Below are 18,780 nucleotides of genomic sequence, written 5' to 3'. Positions count from 1 at the left end.
GGTCAAAGTACTCATTCCATTGGCAAATAATCTTATTTACCTGCTCAAATCAAGGACAAATACACTAACTTTAAGAACATTTTACTTATTTTTAGATCCGTTTTTGCAGTGTAGCATTTCCAAAACTCCTGTTTCAACTCGTTTTAAATGTTAGTTTGGTGAAAAGGTTTTGGGATTAATCCGTGGATCCATAATAGTCCCTTTGAATAGTTCCCACAAACTGTTACTTACTTAATTGGGAATGTTTCAGAACAGAGGCTCAATATTGAAACATTACCTTAAATGTTTAGAAATTTACGAGAAAATCTGACAATGTGTAAAATTGCTTTGGTAAAAGATTTTATTTGAAGATGAACCATGGAAATCCCTGATAGAATATAATAATGTTCTAGTCTGAAGACATGTTTGTTATAGGAAAATATTGACTAAAAGAACAAATAATGATTTACCCTGAGGAACTGATACAAGCAGATGGACATCCAGTTGCAAAGCATCCTCTCCACCACCGTCTCTGACCTGCAAGCACACAGGAGACGATAACAGAAAGATGAGATCCGTGCAAACACCAGGAGAAATCAGATTTCTGTCACTTCAAACTTGTAAAAAAGGGATTTTCAAATTCCCAGACACACTCCTGTACAATCACAATGCTGTCAGGGTTCCCAGCAGGAGGTGAGACAGCTGGCGAACAACTGATTACTTCTCTCCAGTTCAGAGTAAAGCCTGCGCCAAGCTGACACTCATGCTATCACAATTATCAGCTTACAATACCACACCTCAAACTTTCTACAAAGAATTTATAGGGAATCCAAATGGTAAAGACATAAAAAAGACAAAAAAGTCCTAAAGACGTCAAGGGTATTCATAAATATTTAAGGAACAACGGGCTAAATGAATAAGTATCTGATGTGTCCACACCTCCTGAGCATCAGTTTGGGGTTTTTACTCTGCACGTGTTCATCCATCAGCTCCAGCAGCAGCGTCCTCATGATGTCGGTGTAATACTCCAGTTTACCGTGCAGCGCCACCGTCAGGAGGGAGGCGAAATTTCCCCGAGACCGGGCGTTAAAGTCCGGACGACTCTCCAGGGTGTGAATGAACTGGAAAGAAAAAAAGAAATTGGTGTGAATTATAAAAAAATACCATCAGCTTTATCATAACTGATGTTAAAACTACATTAATTGGCATCCAAATGCAGAGCTGTTGGTCGTTAATATGAACCAGACCTTTATCCAAAGCCTCAAACTCACATTGATAAGAAAGGTTTTACTGTTCAGCAGGTTGGAGAACTGGTTTAATGCCTGAGTCACGGTGCTCTTGCGGGCTTCTGGGATTTGTATTTTTCCAGTGATCATAGGGTCATTGGTGCTTTCTCTGGACGGCAGGAAGAAGTTTCGGTCCGTGTAGGTTTTGTAGTCCAGGAAGGGGATACGACTGTCGCTCATGTCACTGGTGTGGTCCTCCATTTCAATCATCAGATCTACAACAAAGAAGAAATCAAATAACATTATTAAAAATAACCAAGATGAACCCAATCTGTACATTATAGAACAGCCTGACCATGACGTAATCTTCATATCAGTTGCATCATAAAATGCTTTTGTTTTTGCAAACATCTATGTTTTAAATTTATCAGTATTTATAGTATTTTACTGTGTGCCTGTGTCTATCAAACGACGTAGCGTTCGTGTGAAACACTCAGAATCTATATCACCTGTAATGGGACCGCTTCCTGACTTTTTGACTCAGAAATTAGTATTACTATTTGCATATTTTAAGCTTCTCAGGAAGTGTTGTGGGTCAGTGCAATCAACTGATTTCAAGGGGGGAAAAAATAAAGAAAAGTTTAGAAACATTATGTCTGCGTGTTAGGTGTAATCTGTGTGCATTTGTAGCTGGTGTCTGTCTCATCAAAAATGTAATTATGGTACCACATAACGACAATAAAGATTGTTGATTCCTAATAAACACTACTAATTTATTACTATTTTTAACCAACTTAAGACTAGTTATTAAATAACCAATGGTAGTAAATTAATATGAATTTGCTAACTAGCGGATTAGCAAGAACAGACAGCTGCCTTCTGTTCCTAGTAGACAAAAAAATCTAATTTTATCAAAAATATTCATTGTACATGGATATGATTGGGTTACTATTTATCAATTTGTGTTACTATCTAATAAACAAGACAATATTAAGGCTTCCTTCCCACCATTACGAGTCAAATGATGAATTAAGCTAAGTGTGGCTAACATCAGCAAGTTTGTTTAGCTAGTAAAGCTAGCTGACTGCTGTTAGCGCTAGAACATATTTCAGCTTTCAGAAAACCCATCAATTGTGTGATGATGCATTTGGTATCATATTTACCGATTTGCCCAACCAGAACTCTGAAGTTTAACCATAGATTCAGAGTCAGTGAAATTCTGTTATTATTTGCTAGGCTAAGTAGAAAGTCAGCAATTATTTAGCTGACTCATTGAAGCTAAATACGCTAGCTAATTAGCTAGCTGGTTAGAAAAGCTGTCTGGGTGAGTAGCGAATACTATCTAATTGCCTAAATATCTTAAACTAATAAATACAGATGGCCTTTTCACAAATTTTAAATAAATGCAGCTTAAAGTGTCCATGTGTTTGCAAGCTAGTAATGTTAGCAGTTTAACTGCTTGCGTAATGCTTAAACCAAAAAAAAGAAAAAGTAAAATGTTTAGATTTATAATACTAAATGAGTTTTTGAGTATTTTAGCAAAAAACTAAAGTAAAAGTTGAGAATCTATAGTTATATACTGTATAAGCAGTGAGTTTTATACTGTAACGGATCTGTTTCAAAACATTTACAACGATAAGCATTCTTTTCAGGAACACCCTGACAACCTCCATATGACATCAATTACATAAAAAAACACAGAAGTACAACAAATAATCTCGAAAAGATGACTGATATAAGATTTTTAAAGAAATTTTGTTTTTGCTGTATAGTACCTACAAATATGTTATGTCAAATATGTTATGTACTTGTAATGTATTTAAATTTGTTATATTTATCACATATTTGCTAGGAGAGTGTGGCTTCTTGTAACAATACCCATGACAATAAAGATAAGAGTTAGAACAATGTTGCAATAATATTCTGGCTTTGTCTGTAGAGTTTATCTTAATAACTTCATAACTGTTGAACCTCAAACTTTCTGTGTTTTGGCTGTATTTTGTTTCCTGTGTTTTGAGTCTCGATTAATATTTATGAGTATCACTGACTCCGCTGTGATAATTCCTCTCTGTCAGATCTACCTTCCTGATGAATGACAAAACCGCCAGATTAATCTGAAAACAGTTTGCAGAGCGTGCCAAGATCTGAAGGGAAGTTTTTCTTAACGTGTTCAGCCAAAACGCAGCTGCTTTCACAGAATTATGTTGGCAGAGGTCCGTAATGTGGAGACTAGCTGTCTAAAAGACTCATCTGTGAATGCAATGTGTGACATAATGTTTGTAAACTTTAGCGGTGTGGAGATAAGATTTATACTGCATCTGCTGCAGAAAGCGTGCACAACAAATTAACCTACTGACAAGTATTTGAAACTCAGTGACAATAAAAGCACCAACAGTGATGTGAGCCACCACAAAAACCACAATATAGGTTTAATTATGCTCCAATGTTGCTGTTTTAACTCGTAATAAATATCTGCAGCAGGTTTTGTTTTTCCAAACGAAGCTTTTTAACCAATTGCCACCTGCTTTGACCGCACTCAGGCGTGCATCCATACCTGTGAACTCTTTCTTGCAGCGATCTCGAACACTTTCCTCCAGGCTGTCCAGCTGATGTTTCACCTTCTCGTACTCCCGCTCTGCCTGCTGACTCTTCCTCCTGTTGGGAATCAAACACCAAACATGAGCACACAAGTTTGCTTTAGAATGGCCCCACGTTTGCATTTCTAAACACTCCATCAAACCTGTAGCAGTAGACGGACACGGCGATGAAAATAATCATGGGCACGATCACGGCGGGGATGATTATAGCGAGAGGAATGTCGTCTTTCTTGTCGTAGTAGGACACTTCACCCAAAGACCACGTTTTGTTACCGAACTTCACCTGAAAATAAAAACATGTGTTTAAGTTGGTTTATATCTATGTTTAGACTACAGTCAGATCAGACCACTTTAATAAAGCTTTATATGACAAACAGTTCTGGTCTGAATTTCCTGAACCTTGCAGTAAAAAAAGCATTTTCAATTACAAAAGTCTAATTTGAGATTATTCAAACCTAAAATCAAAATTACTCGACGCCAACAGATTTTAAGTTCATTTTTGCCAGATTTTAAAAGCATAAATTCAAAAGAAAGCATAAATTCAAAAGATCTCTTTGAAATTAGTGCAGATATTTCTGCAGATACAAGAATTAAAATGAAAAATCTGCAAAAAAACTATAGGGAGCAAGGAAAGACAAAAGGACGTAATCAAAGAAGGAAGGGAAGACAAACGGAAAGAATAAAAAATGTAAATACAAGCAGGAAGCAGGGATGGAAAGAAGAGAGACTGGAATGAAGGAAGACAAAGGAAGAAAGCAGGGAACAAAGAAAGTAAAGGAAATAAGGAGGGGAAGAAGGACAAATTGAAACAAAGTAGCAGTGAAAAATGGAAATAAGAAATAAAGTGAAAGATAAACGGAAAGTAAGGAAATAACGAAGCTAGGAATGAAGGAGTAGACAAGGAAAAGTGGAAGTGAAGAAAGGAAAGAAAAAAGAATCAATGAAGGAAAAAGGGAAGGAAAAATTTAAACAAGTTAAAGAAGATAAAAAGAAAAGACCAAGGATCGAAGGAAACAATATTTATAAAGAATAGTCTCTAAATACTATTTTACATATTTCCCCTTTCCGTAGTTTTCCAGGTGTCCTGGATTGTCCAAGTCTATTTCAGCTGAACCTTTTTTGCTGACCAGCATTGGTCTGGAGATTTTATCAGATTTCTGTGGACTTTTTGGGCTAAGCTGGATCCACAGCGAATATCTCTGGGTTCATGACTAAATGTTTACCTTCAGTTCCATCTTCTCCTTGGTTGTGGTATTTGGAGCCTCCAGGATCAATTTATCATCCTACACAGACGGGACAAGAACAGAGAACAACGCTAATCCAGTAAGTATAAACACACATTAGGTAATATGTATTATAAAAGTTTACTTTAAACTTCTAAACTAGTTTAGATCCGTTCTCGTGTCAAATCCGTGTTGTTCCTCAGGATCAAGTTTGAGGCGCAGACAGCAGAAAGAGAAACTCTCCTGAAACTTCAGCCAGTCACAGCTCCGCTCAGAATACAGGCGAGGATAACCACGATTTATTTTTAGGTATGTTTGAACACTCTGAATGAAAACCGAAGGTGCAGAAGATTTCAGTCTTCTGTCAGATAACACCTCGCAGCCCCGCCGCCTTTACCGATTCCCTTTCATCCGAAGGCTTGATTGATTCTCGGAGCCGACATCAAGCCTTCGCTGTGGCCGAGCGCTGCAGATCTGGAAGCCTGTGATTCTGCGGCGCGACAGCATCTCCCTCCAGAGTCATTTTTTTAAAAAAAAAGGGAATCAGGTGAAGCGGCGCCGTGGCAGGTTTCAACATGAATGAGGTGACTGTCTCACGCCCTGTTCTTTGATATCACGAGTTAATCCATCAAAAGGCGCTAAAAAGCGTACCTGCAGTATGTTGACGTTACAGGATTGGTCCCCGACAAACGCCTGGGTCTCTTGCATCGTTATGGCCTTGGCGAAACCTCGCCCCTGATCAGAGACAGAGAGAAGTCAGCAGACCGAGGAGGAGACGACGTGAAGGCGCAGAGCTCAGGCGTCTCCTCTCACCGTCACAATGATGATGCTGGTCTCTGTGATGACGTTCTTGGCCAGCTTGTCGAAGTGCGGGTCGGGGTGGTAGTTGAAGTCCTGCAGCTCCTCTTTCAGGTTGTCCAGCTGCAGCAGCGTGCTGATGGACTGGCTGTCGTTGCAGCAGTCCACCATCGGGGAATAAAACACCAGGGTGGTGTCGTTCTTACTTGAAGCCTTCGTGGCAAACTGAGGAAAACACACACACACGCACACAAGACTTTGCTTTAAACCAAAAGAAAAGCTACACCTTGATAGGATGTGAGGGTATAATTCATTTTCCAGCGCAGAAGTAACTTTTCATATCTGTCTCCTCCTCTTTCTGTGTGGCTCCCCACTGATTCTCCCCCTCACTCTTCCTGAAGCAGACAGCAACTTTTGATGAAGCGACTTCATCTCCTTCCCCCATGCAGTGGGGGTCCTTTCCTGAGAGACCCCGTCACTCAAAGTTACTCAACAATGAAACAGAATCTGTCCCCGGCTTTCTCCACTTCAGGGTTTCTGCTCTGAATAAAGTTGCTCCTGCAGACTCATGAGCGCCGAGCTGCCATTTTGCAGCTTTTAAAAGAGGCTTGTAACGTGTTGCGTAAAAAGTTCCTTCCCAAACGGAAGCACAATGGTGGCAAAAACTGTGATCAAAGTTTGATATATGACACAAAAATGATTTTTTTTTGTATTTTTGTGTAAAACTCAAATATCTGCTCAGTTTATCAGGAGTTTTCTTACTGTTCTCCAATCTGCATTGTTTGTTGTTATTTCAGCTTTTAACTTTTTGTTCTCTGTCATTTTTCTCTTCATAGAAGGTACACCTGGTCTGGCGTTCTGTTAGCTGTGACATCATCAGGGGAGGCAGATCATCCTCTATTACCATCTACCATAGAAAGTACTCCTGGGTCAATGTGAGCTTCTGAACTTTCTGTGTCTCTGCTCTGTCTTCTCTAAGCCCCAGTGGGTCGAGGCAGATGAGCGTTCACTCTGAGCCTGGTTCTGGTTCTGCTGGAGGTTCTCCTCCCTGTTAAAGGGGAGTTTTCCTCTCCACTGTCGCTTCATGCATGCTCAGTATGAGGGATTGCTGCAAAGCCATCAACAATGCAGACGACTGTCCACTGTGGCTCTACGCTCTTTCAGGAGGAGTGAATACTGCTTGGAGAGACTTGATGCAACCTGCTGGGTTTCCTTAGAGAGGAAACTTTCTCACCAACCTGGAGGATCTGATGGAGTCTGACTTTGGAAAGAGCCTTGAGATGATGTATTGTGAATTGGCGCTATGTAATAAAATTAAATTGAATATTGCTTAACTCCAAAAGTGCTTTGACTTTTTCGGAAACAGCCAGTTCGCCTCGGGTGGTCAAGGCTCGTTATGCCAGGAGAGAACACCTGCCTCTCACCACTGAGTGAAAATTAACTACACATATAATTCAGTCAGATGACGTCTAACGGCTCGTGTCTGGCAAATCGGTTTGGCTGAGATTAAAGTTAAGCTTCAAAACGGGACATTTTTATTTAACTTTAGGGTCTTAGTGGAGAGTAAATTTGTAAATGAATAATTTGCTCATCTTCAACACACGTCTGTTTCGCTGGTAAGACTCAAGAATTAGATAAACAGCGATAACGGAGCAACATTTAAGGCTCACGGTTGCAAGGCAACATGTGTTACACTGAGATAAGGGGAGCAGCTAGTGATGCCTTTTTTTTCTTACTACCGCCACCCGCTGGACTGGAGGTGTAGTTCAGCTTTCTTCACAACAACCACATTCATCATTAGGCCGATTTACACCAATTTTCCACAGCATTTCAGAGCAGTGGAAACAGAAAACACACAAATTACCCTGGATTCCTTTTCTCTGACATTTAAATTCTGGGATTTTCAGGCTATCGAAACTTGTTTTAGAATGACAAGTTCCTTAGATCAAATTATAAAGTTTTGTGTTCATTAAAATTAATTCATTATTTACCAAATTATGATTATAAAACTTCTAAAACAACAGGTTTCTTACCTCTACAAGTGTGTTGTTGACTGAAGGCTCGTCAGTGGAGGACAGAACTTTCATGGTGGCCGACTGGATCAGATCAAAGCCCTTTCCCTCCACAACGATCCTTCGACCGCCACTAAAAATAAAACCAGAAGAAGAGAAACCCCACACAGGTACGTGAAAATAAGTTGGGGAAATAAGTCTTTGACCGCCTGGTGGGTTTCCTTACAAAGAAAAACAGTATAGACAACACATCTGCGCATGGCTGGGATGGCGCTAAGAAGCTCGGTGAGACGGTGACGGCTGTTGGAGCGATTATTGGGAAACAGAAGAAACATAAAACGACCATCAGTCGCCCTCCGTCTACAGCTCTGCTGAAGTTTTGGCTCATGAGGGGAGGATGATGAGAAAGATGAGGAATCTGCTACACATGAGTTTTTTTTAATGACCTGAAAGCAGTTGGGCAGCAAAGACAGAAAAGACAGGACTGGTCCTTCTTAGGTCTGTCAGAGAACATCAAGTTCATCTTTGGACAATTTTAAGCATAAATTCAAAGGATCGCTTTTACTTCTACGGATAGACGAATTTTATCTGCAAGAAAAAAAATGGAGAAAAGGGAAAAAACTGAAACAAAGTAACTATCTTTCTAAAAAAAGATAGAAATAAATAAATTTGGAGTGAATGAAAGAGAAGAAAGGGAGGAAATAAGGAAGGAAGGAAGACAAATACAAATAAAGAAAATTAGGAAGGAAGCACACTGCAAAAAGGGAACTAAAAGTTAGTAAAATTTTCCTGAAATTAATGTATTTTTCCTTGATTTGAGCAGGTAAATAAGACTATTTGCCAATGGAATCAGATTTTTGCACTTAAAATAGGAACAATTGATCTCCACCATCTTATTTCAAGTGCAGGATGTCTAATTATCTTATTTCAGGCATCAAAATACTCCATTGGCAAATAATGTTATTTACCTGTCCAAATCAAGGAAAAATACACTAATTTCAAGAAATTTTTACTAACTTTTAGTTCCCTTTTTGCAGTGCAAGGACAATATTTAGGCCAACATTTACCAGAATTTTTATACTACGTTAAAAATGTGATTCAGAGAAAAACATTTTTTCTTACTTTTATTTAATGCATTTACTGATACTCCTGTTTTCTGATTAAAACCTAAAGTCCCATAAAATGTATAAACTGTACTTTTGCTTGAAAGTGAGCAAACTGTTGAGTTATTTGCCTTCACTGTACCTTCTAACAGAATTTTCCAACAAATTATTGGGATTTATGGACACATTTGGGTGCATGATTATGTGAAAAATTCACCAAACGACTTCAACAATTAAAATCACTTAGTGTGGTAAGAAATAAACCCGTTTTTACGCTGTCAAAGGGGAAAGTTATGCTCTCTGTGCATTAATGTGCACTGCAAAAAGGGAACTAAAAATAAGTAGATTTTTCTTGAAATGAGTGCATGTTTTCTTGATTTTAGTAGGTAAATAAGATTATTTGCCAATGGAATAAGATTTTTGCACTTAAAGTAGGAACAATTCATCTCAATCATAATTTTTCAAGTGCAGAATATCTAATTATCTTATTTTAGGGATAGAACTACTAATCTCATTGGCAAATAGTCTTATTTACCTGCTCAAATCAATGAAAAATAGACTAATTTCTAGAAAATTTTACTTACTTTTAGTTCCCTTTTTGCAGTGTGACGTCAGAACAGTGTGAACAATCTGTTTTGGGTTTATAATTTTAACAAACCGTTTCCAACAGACTATCCTTCGGGTTCACCATCAAACTCGTCGTGCGAAACAAATGCACTCACCTAGCAAAGCTGGCTTTGGGATTATAATCCGAGATCTTGGGGTTTTCACGGTACTCGAAAAGTGTAGCGAGGGCTTTGGAGGTTTTTTTCCCGTACTTCACCGTCACCGTCAGCTTGCCTGGAGGAACTTTCTGCTCAGAATAGCTGCCGGTCTTGCAGGAGATGTCTGTCCCAAACGATAAGCTGAAGAAAAAGCGTTGTGGTGAACGTAGGATGCATGTCATATATATATATATATATATATATATATATATATATATATATATATATAGATAGATATTAACATCTAATGTAGAACAGATTACTAGATCAATGTGTGCTTCTGTGCTTGTTTGTTTCTCTTGTTGTGTCTCTGCTCTGTCTTCTGTAACCCCAGTGGGTCGAGGCAGATGACCGTTCATACTGAGCCTGGTTCTGGTTCTGCTGGAGGTTTTTCCTTTCTGCTAATGGGTGTTTTTTCTTTCCACTGTCGCTTCATGCTTGCTCACTATGAGGGATTGCTGCAAAGCCATCAACAATGCAGACGACTCTCCCTGTGGCTCTACGCTTCTCCAGGAGTGAATGCTGCTTGTCGGGACTTTGATGCAATTAACTGGTTCCCTTACATAGGACATTTTTGACCAATCTGTATAATATGATTGATTTTGACTTTGTAAAGTGCCTCGAGATGACATGTTTCATGAATTGGCCCTATATAAATTAAATTTAATTGAATTGAATGTTATATATAAATGTCGGGCCGTAAAGAAACTCACATTTCACAGCGAACACCCCCGATGTCGATGGCGACGTCCTCTTTGGTAGCCGTGTCCAGATTTTCTCCTCTGATGGTGATCACCGTTCCTCCAGCTATAGGACCCTCTGTTGGATGGAAGGAATCCGGTTTGGGATCCTGAGCAAAAACAATCACCAACATGAAGGACAGCCGGTAAAATATAAGAGAGTTTTGTATTCCTCCTGGTAATCCAAAACAGGTCTGGTAAAAAAACAACAACAATGTCTGAATTTCTCCCTCTCCTTCTGGTTAGCGAGCACAATTAATGGATCCATCCGCTATAAGCAAGTCCTCCAGGTGGCGATGCAACAAAGCGGCCCCAGACCGTCATGCTACCACCACCATGTCTGACTCTAGCAATGTTCTGAAACAGCGAGTCTGTTGTAACAGGAAGCAAACATCCCAAAAATATCTACTTCTGTCCGACTTTTATGACTCCTGGGAGGGTTTGTTGAGGGATTTGGAGTAATTTTAGTTGAAGTGCTGCTGATGGATAATCAAAATTGCTGGACGTCAATAACAGTCCCTCATCTATTCTTAACGAGCTTTAAATCGAGGTGCGATGCGATGGTTCTGCAGGGCTTTAAGCCTACTTCATGTTGTCAGACAGGTTCTTTTTAAGCGATTATCATATCATCAGATCTGGCTTTAATCAGTGTGCGTTTGGTGAAACTGAACTCAGCTGTCCACAAAATGTGATCAATTGCCGTTAATTCAGGATTTTCACACAGGTTGGTTTGATAGTTTTTCCCTTAAATCAAAATCATCATTAATAGCTGCATTTTCTATTTACTCTGACCGTCTGAAATTAATCCTTATTTAATCATCTGCAACCTTTTAATATCACTGGGGGAAAAAAAGCAAGAAAAATCAACTGTTTTCCAGCACTGAATATAAATATCAGTATAGGAAAATCTGGACATATTTAGGACTGTTAAAAGTTTAAAAATGCTGATTAAATTTTAGATTTTTAAGACGTTTTAGGGCCATGCAGAGCGCTGGTATTATGAAGAAAGCTGTTACGATCAGTGCAATTTAAAATAGCAGAATGAGCTTTATTGCTCTGCAAAAAGGCAACTAAAAGTAAGTCAAATCTTCTTGAAATGAGTGTTTTTGTCCTTGATTTGAGCAATTAAACAAGATTATTTGCCAGTGGAATATGTATTTTTACTATTTTGACCCCTAAAATAAGAAAATTAGATATATTCAATTGAAATAAGATGATGGAGATGAGTTGTTCCTATTTTAAGTGCAAAAACCTTATTCCATTGGCAGATCAACTTATTTACCTGCTCAAATCAAGTGCAAATACATTAATTTCAAGAAGATTTGACTTACTCTTAGTTGCCTTTTTGCGATGTGGTCATGATTGTGCGCAACAACAAGGAATTTTACTTCAGTTTCACTCTCTCGCAGCGTAAAGACATCAACTATAAATGTATAAACCTTGGATAAAAAACAATAAAGGATAAAAAAAAGCACACAATAACTGAAATGCACTGTTTGGTTCTCTGTTTAGTTCGACCCTGACGGCTTGAACTCTGGAAACTAAAGAAAAGCCGAGCGTGAGAGAAGGGACTCAAAACGAGGAAGATAACAACGAATTTAACGTGAAGGAGTCCAGCTGTGCTTTTTAAATATCAGCCCTGCACATGTCTGTGGGTGTACTCAACCATTTGGCTTGCTGCCGTTTGAGATTTGCTCGTGCTGTTGTCACAAAGACGGCAGGAAAACACAAAAATAAACACCCTCAAACGGAGACGAACTCGGAAACAACTTTGCCACGGCTGGAAGTTGTGCAAAGAGAGAATGGCAGCGCCAGGAGGAGGCAGCTGCTGGAATATATACGAGTCAAAGACACGTCTACATTCAGGCTCCGACACCAAGAAAACAAACTCAAACAGATTAGAGGCGGACGGAGATTTAAAACGATGCGTCTATTTCAACATCTTAAAAACAGAACAGTGGGGCTCATTAAAACGGCCGCGTGAAAGAAGATCAGCTAAACTCTTGGAGGCATTTCAGCGTCTCTGCTTCTCGGTTTCCATCCAGATTTCGAAGCAACCTTCATATCATCAGATGTGCTGCAGAAAATTTTACTAAATTTTGTATTTCTATCCACTAGACCGGTCGGTCCTCAAGTGCCGGTGGTCCTGCATGTTTCAGGTGAACCTAAGTAGTCGGCCTCTGCAGACTGAGAAGGTAAATCCTTCATTTGGTTCAGATGTGTTGGAGCAGTGACAGATCTGTGGACCATGAAGTTAGCATTAACAGGCAGGAGCATCCAGGAGGGAAGCGCTTTGACGCTTCTGGATGATGTTAAGTTGATAAACTCACATGTCGTTGTTATATAGACAATCAATTAAGCCAGGCGTGTCCAAAGCCAGGGGGCCATTTGTGGAATCTGTCCACTTATTAAACCCAAAAAGTCGTGATTTTGTGTGCCTCCTCCCCACAACTGCATTTCAAGAAAGATTTGCTCCACCAGTACAGGTGGCTGATGCAGATAGAAGATTTTAGTTTTTAATTAGGGCCAAATTACTATAGAAAAGTTAAAATCCTACAATTGCAAAATGTTAAGTACAACACAAAGTGTTCATCTTTTAATAAACACACCTTTGACATTCTCTTTAATTTCATAGTAACGTCTATCCAATTACATTTAATTACTCAAATGTAGACTTTGGTGCATTAAAATCTGCTCTGAATTCAATTATTGAAATTGGGTAATTACAACAACTGACCCAACACTGCAAAAAGGGAACCAAATTTAAGTAAATTTTTCTTGAAATTAGTGCATTTTTACTTGATCTGAGCAGGTAAATAAGATTATATGCCAATGGAATAAGATTTTTGCCCTTAAAGTAGGAAACAATTCATCTCCATCATCATTTTTCAAGTGCAGAATATCTAATTATCTTATTTTAGGGGTAGAACTACTAATCCCATTGGCAAATAGTCTTATTTACCTGCTCAAATCAATGAAAAATAGACACATTTCTAGAAAGTTTTACTTACTTTTAGTTCTCTTTTTGCAGTGAAATACTGTTATTATATTGCAAAAACCAAAAAGAGTTCAGTTTAATATTGTTAAAGAGTCAAATTAAATTATTCAAATTTTAATTTGCAAACTGGATGACCATCTTTTATATTGGATCTACAATGATTTATATATTAATTTCCTACCAAAAAAAAAAAAAAATCTAACTAATTTATTTAGAGTGATCATGTTTTGAAGGAAAGGTAAAGGTTATTTAAAATTTTTTGTTAATTTTTTGGCCCTCAGGGTTTCTTTGACTTGGCAATTTTGGCCCATGTACCCAAAGGTTTGGACACGTCTGAATTGAATTAAGGATTCACCCAAACTTGTTACCATCTCCCCTCTATGTTCACCAATGACTGCACCTCAGGGGACCCATCAGTGAAGCTTCCTGAAGTCTGCAGAGGACACCGTCGTCATCAGCCTGATCCAGGACGAGTAGATTATCCCAGAACCAGCAGAGCTTAACCCACTCAAGACAGTGAAGATCACTGTGGACTTCCAGAGAACACCGCCGACACCGTCTCCCCTCAACAACATCGTGTCTGGCGTGGATCACTTCCGGATCCGAGGAACCGGCCTTTCCAGACTGTTCTGAAGACGCCCAGCAGAGACTGGACTTCCAACTCAACAAGTCTTTGGCATGTTGCACTAAAATGTCTTCTACCAAGTCCCGTTTTCTTCTATGGCGTCTCTGCTGCCTTCGTCTCACACATACGGTACCGCTGCTGTAACTGTGTGACGTGCTTGAGCCAGACTGTCCCCGGACTGTCGCAAAGTTAAAGGCATACTATGCAACATTTTTCAGTTAATTAATGTGTTCCATACCGTTTTGGATGATTAAATGAGTAATTTCAGGTCGAACAAAGGTTTTCTCGGCCGCCCTGGTGGTCTGTGGGGGAAATACCGCACTTGCAATTGCAAGAGCTAACGGCCCGCACACACAGGCTCAGAAGTCTGGTGAAAGACCGCGAGAGTTGGTCTTGCTTTACGGCGAGAACTCCATGTGTTTTTGCCCTGCCACTATATGCACGCGCGAAAGCAACAACAAAGAACCGCGTGTTAACGTAAAATAAACATGCAAGCATATCGCGTTTTTTTTTATTATTATTATTTATTTATATATATTTTTTTTTTTTAATGTTGGCGAGGTGGTAGCGTGAGTTTGGCGAGGCGGCCACTTCGCCAAGATAGCGCTGCGGGAAACCCTGATGTTCATACTTTCACTGTGTTAGTCATTGTTTGTACTGCCGTTTTTTCCACTTTTTGTTGCGTTCGCCTGTCTGTAAGCTCAAAACAACCGCGCCTGACTTGACGGGGAAACCAGAACAGCTGAGCATCTTTACGACAGTGCACTTTTACTTTCGCCCTCTGGGGGGAGCCTCGCTGGAAAATCAACCCCGGTTGCATAGTATACCTTTAAAGCATCCTAGTAAAGTCTAGTAGAAGACAACCACTGAAGGTGTGACATACCTGGACGTCTAAAGGCCCATTTATACCCTACGTTTGGCCTACACGTCCATATTTCTGTCGTACGTTCTATCCGTCCGTTGAGGTGCGCAATAACCAATATTTCCTCTAGGTGGCAGTGCTGGGTGCCAATAATTCGTCATTGATCAAACATGGCGACGATCCAAGACGTGATTTTGTTGTATTTGCTCCGTAAGTAAACTTTTTGTTTGTCCCTGTGCCCCGGACACGACACATCATACACTGCAAAAACTAAGGTAAAAATAAGTCAAATTTTCTTGAAAGTAGTGTTTATATCCTTGATTTGAGCACGTAAATAAGATGATTTGCCAATGGATTGAGATTTTTGCACTTAAAATAGGAATAACTCATCTCCATCATCTTATTTAGAGGGCAGAATATCTAATTATCTTATTTTAAGGGTCAAAATACGCATTCCATTGGCAGATCATCTTATTTGCCTTCTCAAATTAAGGACAAATACACTAATTTCAAGAAAATTTGACTTATTTTTAGTTCCGTTTTTGCAGTGTATATGTGTGGGTAGTTGCGGAACAGCTCCGTAAGTCGTTCCTCGAATCCCGCCATTGTTTAAAGCCCAGAATTATAACCTTCTTTGTGATTTTGTTGACATTTTGTACTACAAACTCAATAGCGCCCCCACCTTTTCCGGTAGTATTGCTCCGTATTGATCCGTTTCGTCGGTAATCGTAAGCTCCCAATTTTCGTGTCAAAATACGGACGAAATCGACCGTTAGAATGTATGAAACACTCCACACGTATACGTCTTTTACGTGAGGTAAGAATGGGCCTTAAGGCCGATGTGTGGTCAGAAAACTGAGAATGGCTCTTCATTCATTGTTTTACTTAAAATGTTTGGCTAAATTAAAATGAAAAAGCTCCAGCAGATAAAAAACAATGAATAGTCGTCAAACCTAGATCCTGGTTATTGGCTCTGCTCTGTGTGCTCCAACGCTTAAACATTAAAGCAGAATAGAGCTTGGAGCATATATAATTATTATAATAAATGAGTGGTGATTATTTCCTAATGAGGGGTGTTTTCGCCCTCTGCATTTAAATTAAAAGTATGATTTTTAAGGGTTATTTGAGATTATTCTGCAGGAAAAATATGTTTAAAGTGCTAGATTGAGATTTTTACACAAACCTCTGTTTCTAAAATGTCTGAATTTTTACCGTTCTTTGTGCACAACCACGGTGCATCTTTAACAACGCTGAAGTGCTGTTTTAATATTTCTGTTTTGATGTTGGGATGAACCAACGAAGCAGCGAACCACAGTTTAAATCCCTGAAACGAGAGCTTGCAGGCAGACTAACTGCTGATGGAGTAAATTAGTCATTTTTGTCTCAGCAGTTTGCTGTAATTACTTTTTGTCTGCTCGAAACAAACAAAGAAGAAACACAGAAGTGAACAGCAATATTTAAATGAACTGCCTGAGCCGAGATCCAGAAACAAAAACAGAACAGCGGGAGGAACTTACTTTGATCATGTTTGTTTCTATGTTTGTTGGGAACTGGAGAGGAAAAAATAAAAATCAATTTAAATGGAGCTCTGCACAGCGGTGAATTTGCAAGTGACGGATATATTTACGCTTCATTTTTTTTTTTTTGTTCGTGCAGGGAGCACATCCCTCAGCGTCGCTGAGGGAGACTTCTACTTTATCACAAACCTTTTTCATGTTCCTGGGGTTTGATCCGTGACGTCTCAAGTACCTCTGACAAACAATCTTCTTTTATTGCCTCTGAAAAGTGGATGAGGCGAGCGTGCAGTGCAGGTTTCATGACGCAAGTTTTCTAAAAGCTTTCTGTAGTTTTCAGAAATCAGCTTTATTGGCCCAGTTTCTGCACACGAACAAGGAATCTGACCTCGGCTTCACTTTGCACTCAGCGTAAAGACATTTTAAATAATATATACATTTGGCGAGAAGTAAAAAACGTTTTTTTTTTTAAAGTAAATATGCAGGCTCCATTTTTATGGTATGGGTTCCCTGCAGCAAGAAGGTCCTGGGTTCTAATCCCAGCTTTGGGTCTTTCTGCATGGAGTTTGCCTGTTCTTCCTGTGCATGAGGGTTCTCTCTCGGTACTTGGTGGAAAAATGGATGGATGTATACTAGGGGTGGGCGATATATCGAATATACTCGATATATCTCGAGTTTTCCTCGCCGCGATATTGAAAATTACTTTATCGTGACCATCGCGTGCATATTTTCACGTTAAGATTGAGCCGCTGTATTTAATTCACTGTGAGTTTAATTTCTCCCACATTCTGTGAACGCATCATTCCTTCCGCCTCCAAGCCAGAAAGCGCTCTGGCGTAAACACGCACAACAACAACGAAGCCGTGCGATTACTTACGTTGACGAAAGGACGAAAACCATGGCGACAGCGCGGCGTTTCAGGCCGTGGTTTGGATTTCACAAGAAGGATGTCGAACAAAGTGCGGTAATTTGTAAAACATGCCGTAACACCATTGCCACAAAAGGTAGCAGTAGCACAAATTTGTTCCACCTAAAAAGTCATCCAGTGCAACTCTTATAAACTCCGCGTGTCGAGGGTTAGGGTTAGACTCTCTGGTACAGAACTCAATTGGTTCAAATCCTACCTAAAGAACAGGGACTTCTTTATGTCCATAGGTAACGTCTCATCAGAGCGGACAAAAGTCACATGTGGGGTTCCCCAAGGTTCAACCCTGGGACTCCTTCTATTCAATATCTATACGCTCCCACTAGCTGAGGTTATAACAAGAAACAAGATTAGTTATAACTATGCAGATGATACTCAGCTGTACGTTACAATGTCACCAGGTGACTCTGAACCCATTCATACACTGAACAGATGCTAAGAAACAAAATGCATGGATGTGCCAAAACTTTCTCCAGCTCAACAGAAACAAAGCTGAAGTTATTATCTTTGGACCTAAAGAGGAACAAACTAGAGTCAGACCCAGAACCAGACATGGAGAAGCGGCATTTAGTTCCTAGGCTCCAGAAATCTGGAACAAACTTCCAGAAAACTGCAAATCAGCCGAAACGCTGAGTTCCTTCAAATCAAGAGTGAAAATCCCCTGTTCAAAGCTGCTTTCAGCCATAATAACAGGAACACTGACCAACATGTTGATGTTTATTGATGTTTCCATCTGGTACAATTTAATTTCTGTTACTGGTATCACAGCCAGTGACTGTTTCAGTGTGTTTATGACGGTTTTATGCACTGCAAAAAGAAAACTAAAAATTAGTAAAGATTTCTTGAACTGAATGTATTTGCCCTTGATTTGAGCAGGTAAATAAGATTATTTACCAATGGAATGAGTGTTTCTACCCCTAAAATATGATAATTAGATAGACTGAACGTGAAATAAGATGGACATGAATTGTTCCTATTTTAAGTGCAAAAATCTTATTCCATTGGCAAATAGTCTTATTTACCTGCTCAAATCAAGGGCAAATAGACTCATTTTAAGAAACTTTTACTTATTTTTACTTCTATTTTCGCAGTGTGTTTTCATGATGTAAAGCACTCCATGATTTTATTAAACTTTATTCAGTCCGTCAGCATTTTGGAGGGGACCTAGATTTTCTTGGATACACACGCAGTCTGCTGTTAAGTGATGCTGGCCATGCTGGTTGCCAATATGAGATGCTAAATCCAGATTAAAATGTGAACTCTGTAATCATTTAGTCTTTTTGTTTTAAAGCATTAACATAAACCCTGTTTTACAGCAACAGTCTGATGTTGCGTCTGTTCCTGGTACAAATAATTAGTGAATGCTCACATTGCTGTTTTAATATCTTTTTGTTTTAGTTCGTCAAAGGAAATC

At 39.3% G+C, this 18,780-nt stretch overlaps 1 protein-coding gene across 3 annotated transcripts in view; it reads right to left on the bottom strand.

The window, feature by feature from the left end:
* LOC105937131 (plexin-B2) overlaps nucleotides 1-18,780 on the bottom strand; it is a 239,638-nt gene that overhangs the window by 36,230 nt on the left and 184,628 nt on the right. For all 3 annotated transcript variants that reach the window (XM_021324427.2, XM_012878283.3, XM_021324428.2), the window contains 11 exons: nucleotides 10,416-10,552; nucleotides 9,661-9,843; nucleotides 7,857-7,968; nucleotides 5,839-6,048; nucleotides 5,677-5,760; nucleotides 5,026-5,085; nucleotides 3,946-4,085; nucleotides 3,760-3,860; nucleotides 1,251-1,480; nucleotides 919-1,100; nucleotides 450-516 (listed from right to left, as the gene is read on the bottom strand). In XM_021324427.2, the coding sequence (XP_021180102.2) occupies nucleotides 450-516; nucleotides 919-1,100; nucleotides 1,251-1,480; nucleotides 3,760-3,860; nucleotides 3,946-4,085; nucleotides 5,026-5,085; nucleotides 5,677-5,760; nucleotides 5,839-6,048; nucleotides 7,857-7,968; nucleotides 9,661-9,843; nucleotides 10,416-10,552 (1,506 nt within the window). The remainder of the gene's footprint in view (nucleotides 1-449; nucleotides 517-918; nucleotides 1,101-1,250; nucleotides 1,481-3,759; nucleotides 3,861-3,945; nucleotides 4,086-5,025; nucleotides 5,086-5,676; nucleotides 5,761-5,838; nucleotides 6,049-7,856; nucleotides 7,969-9,660; nucleotides 9,844-10,415; nucleotides 10,553-18,780) is intronic.

Source organism: Fundulus heteroclitus, chromosome 17 (assembly GCF_011125445.2).
Source record: "Fundulus heteroclitus isolate FHET01 chromosome 17, MU-UCD_Fhet_4.1, whole genome shotgun sequence".
Lineage (NCBI taxonomy): Eukaryota > Metazoa > Chordata > Actinopteri > Cyprinodontiformes > Fundulidae > Fundulus > Fundulus heteroclitus.
This window is presented reverse-complemented; position numbering and strand designations above follow the sequence as displayed.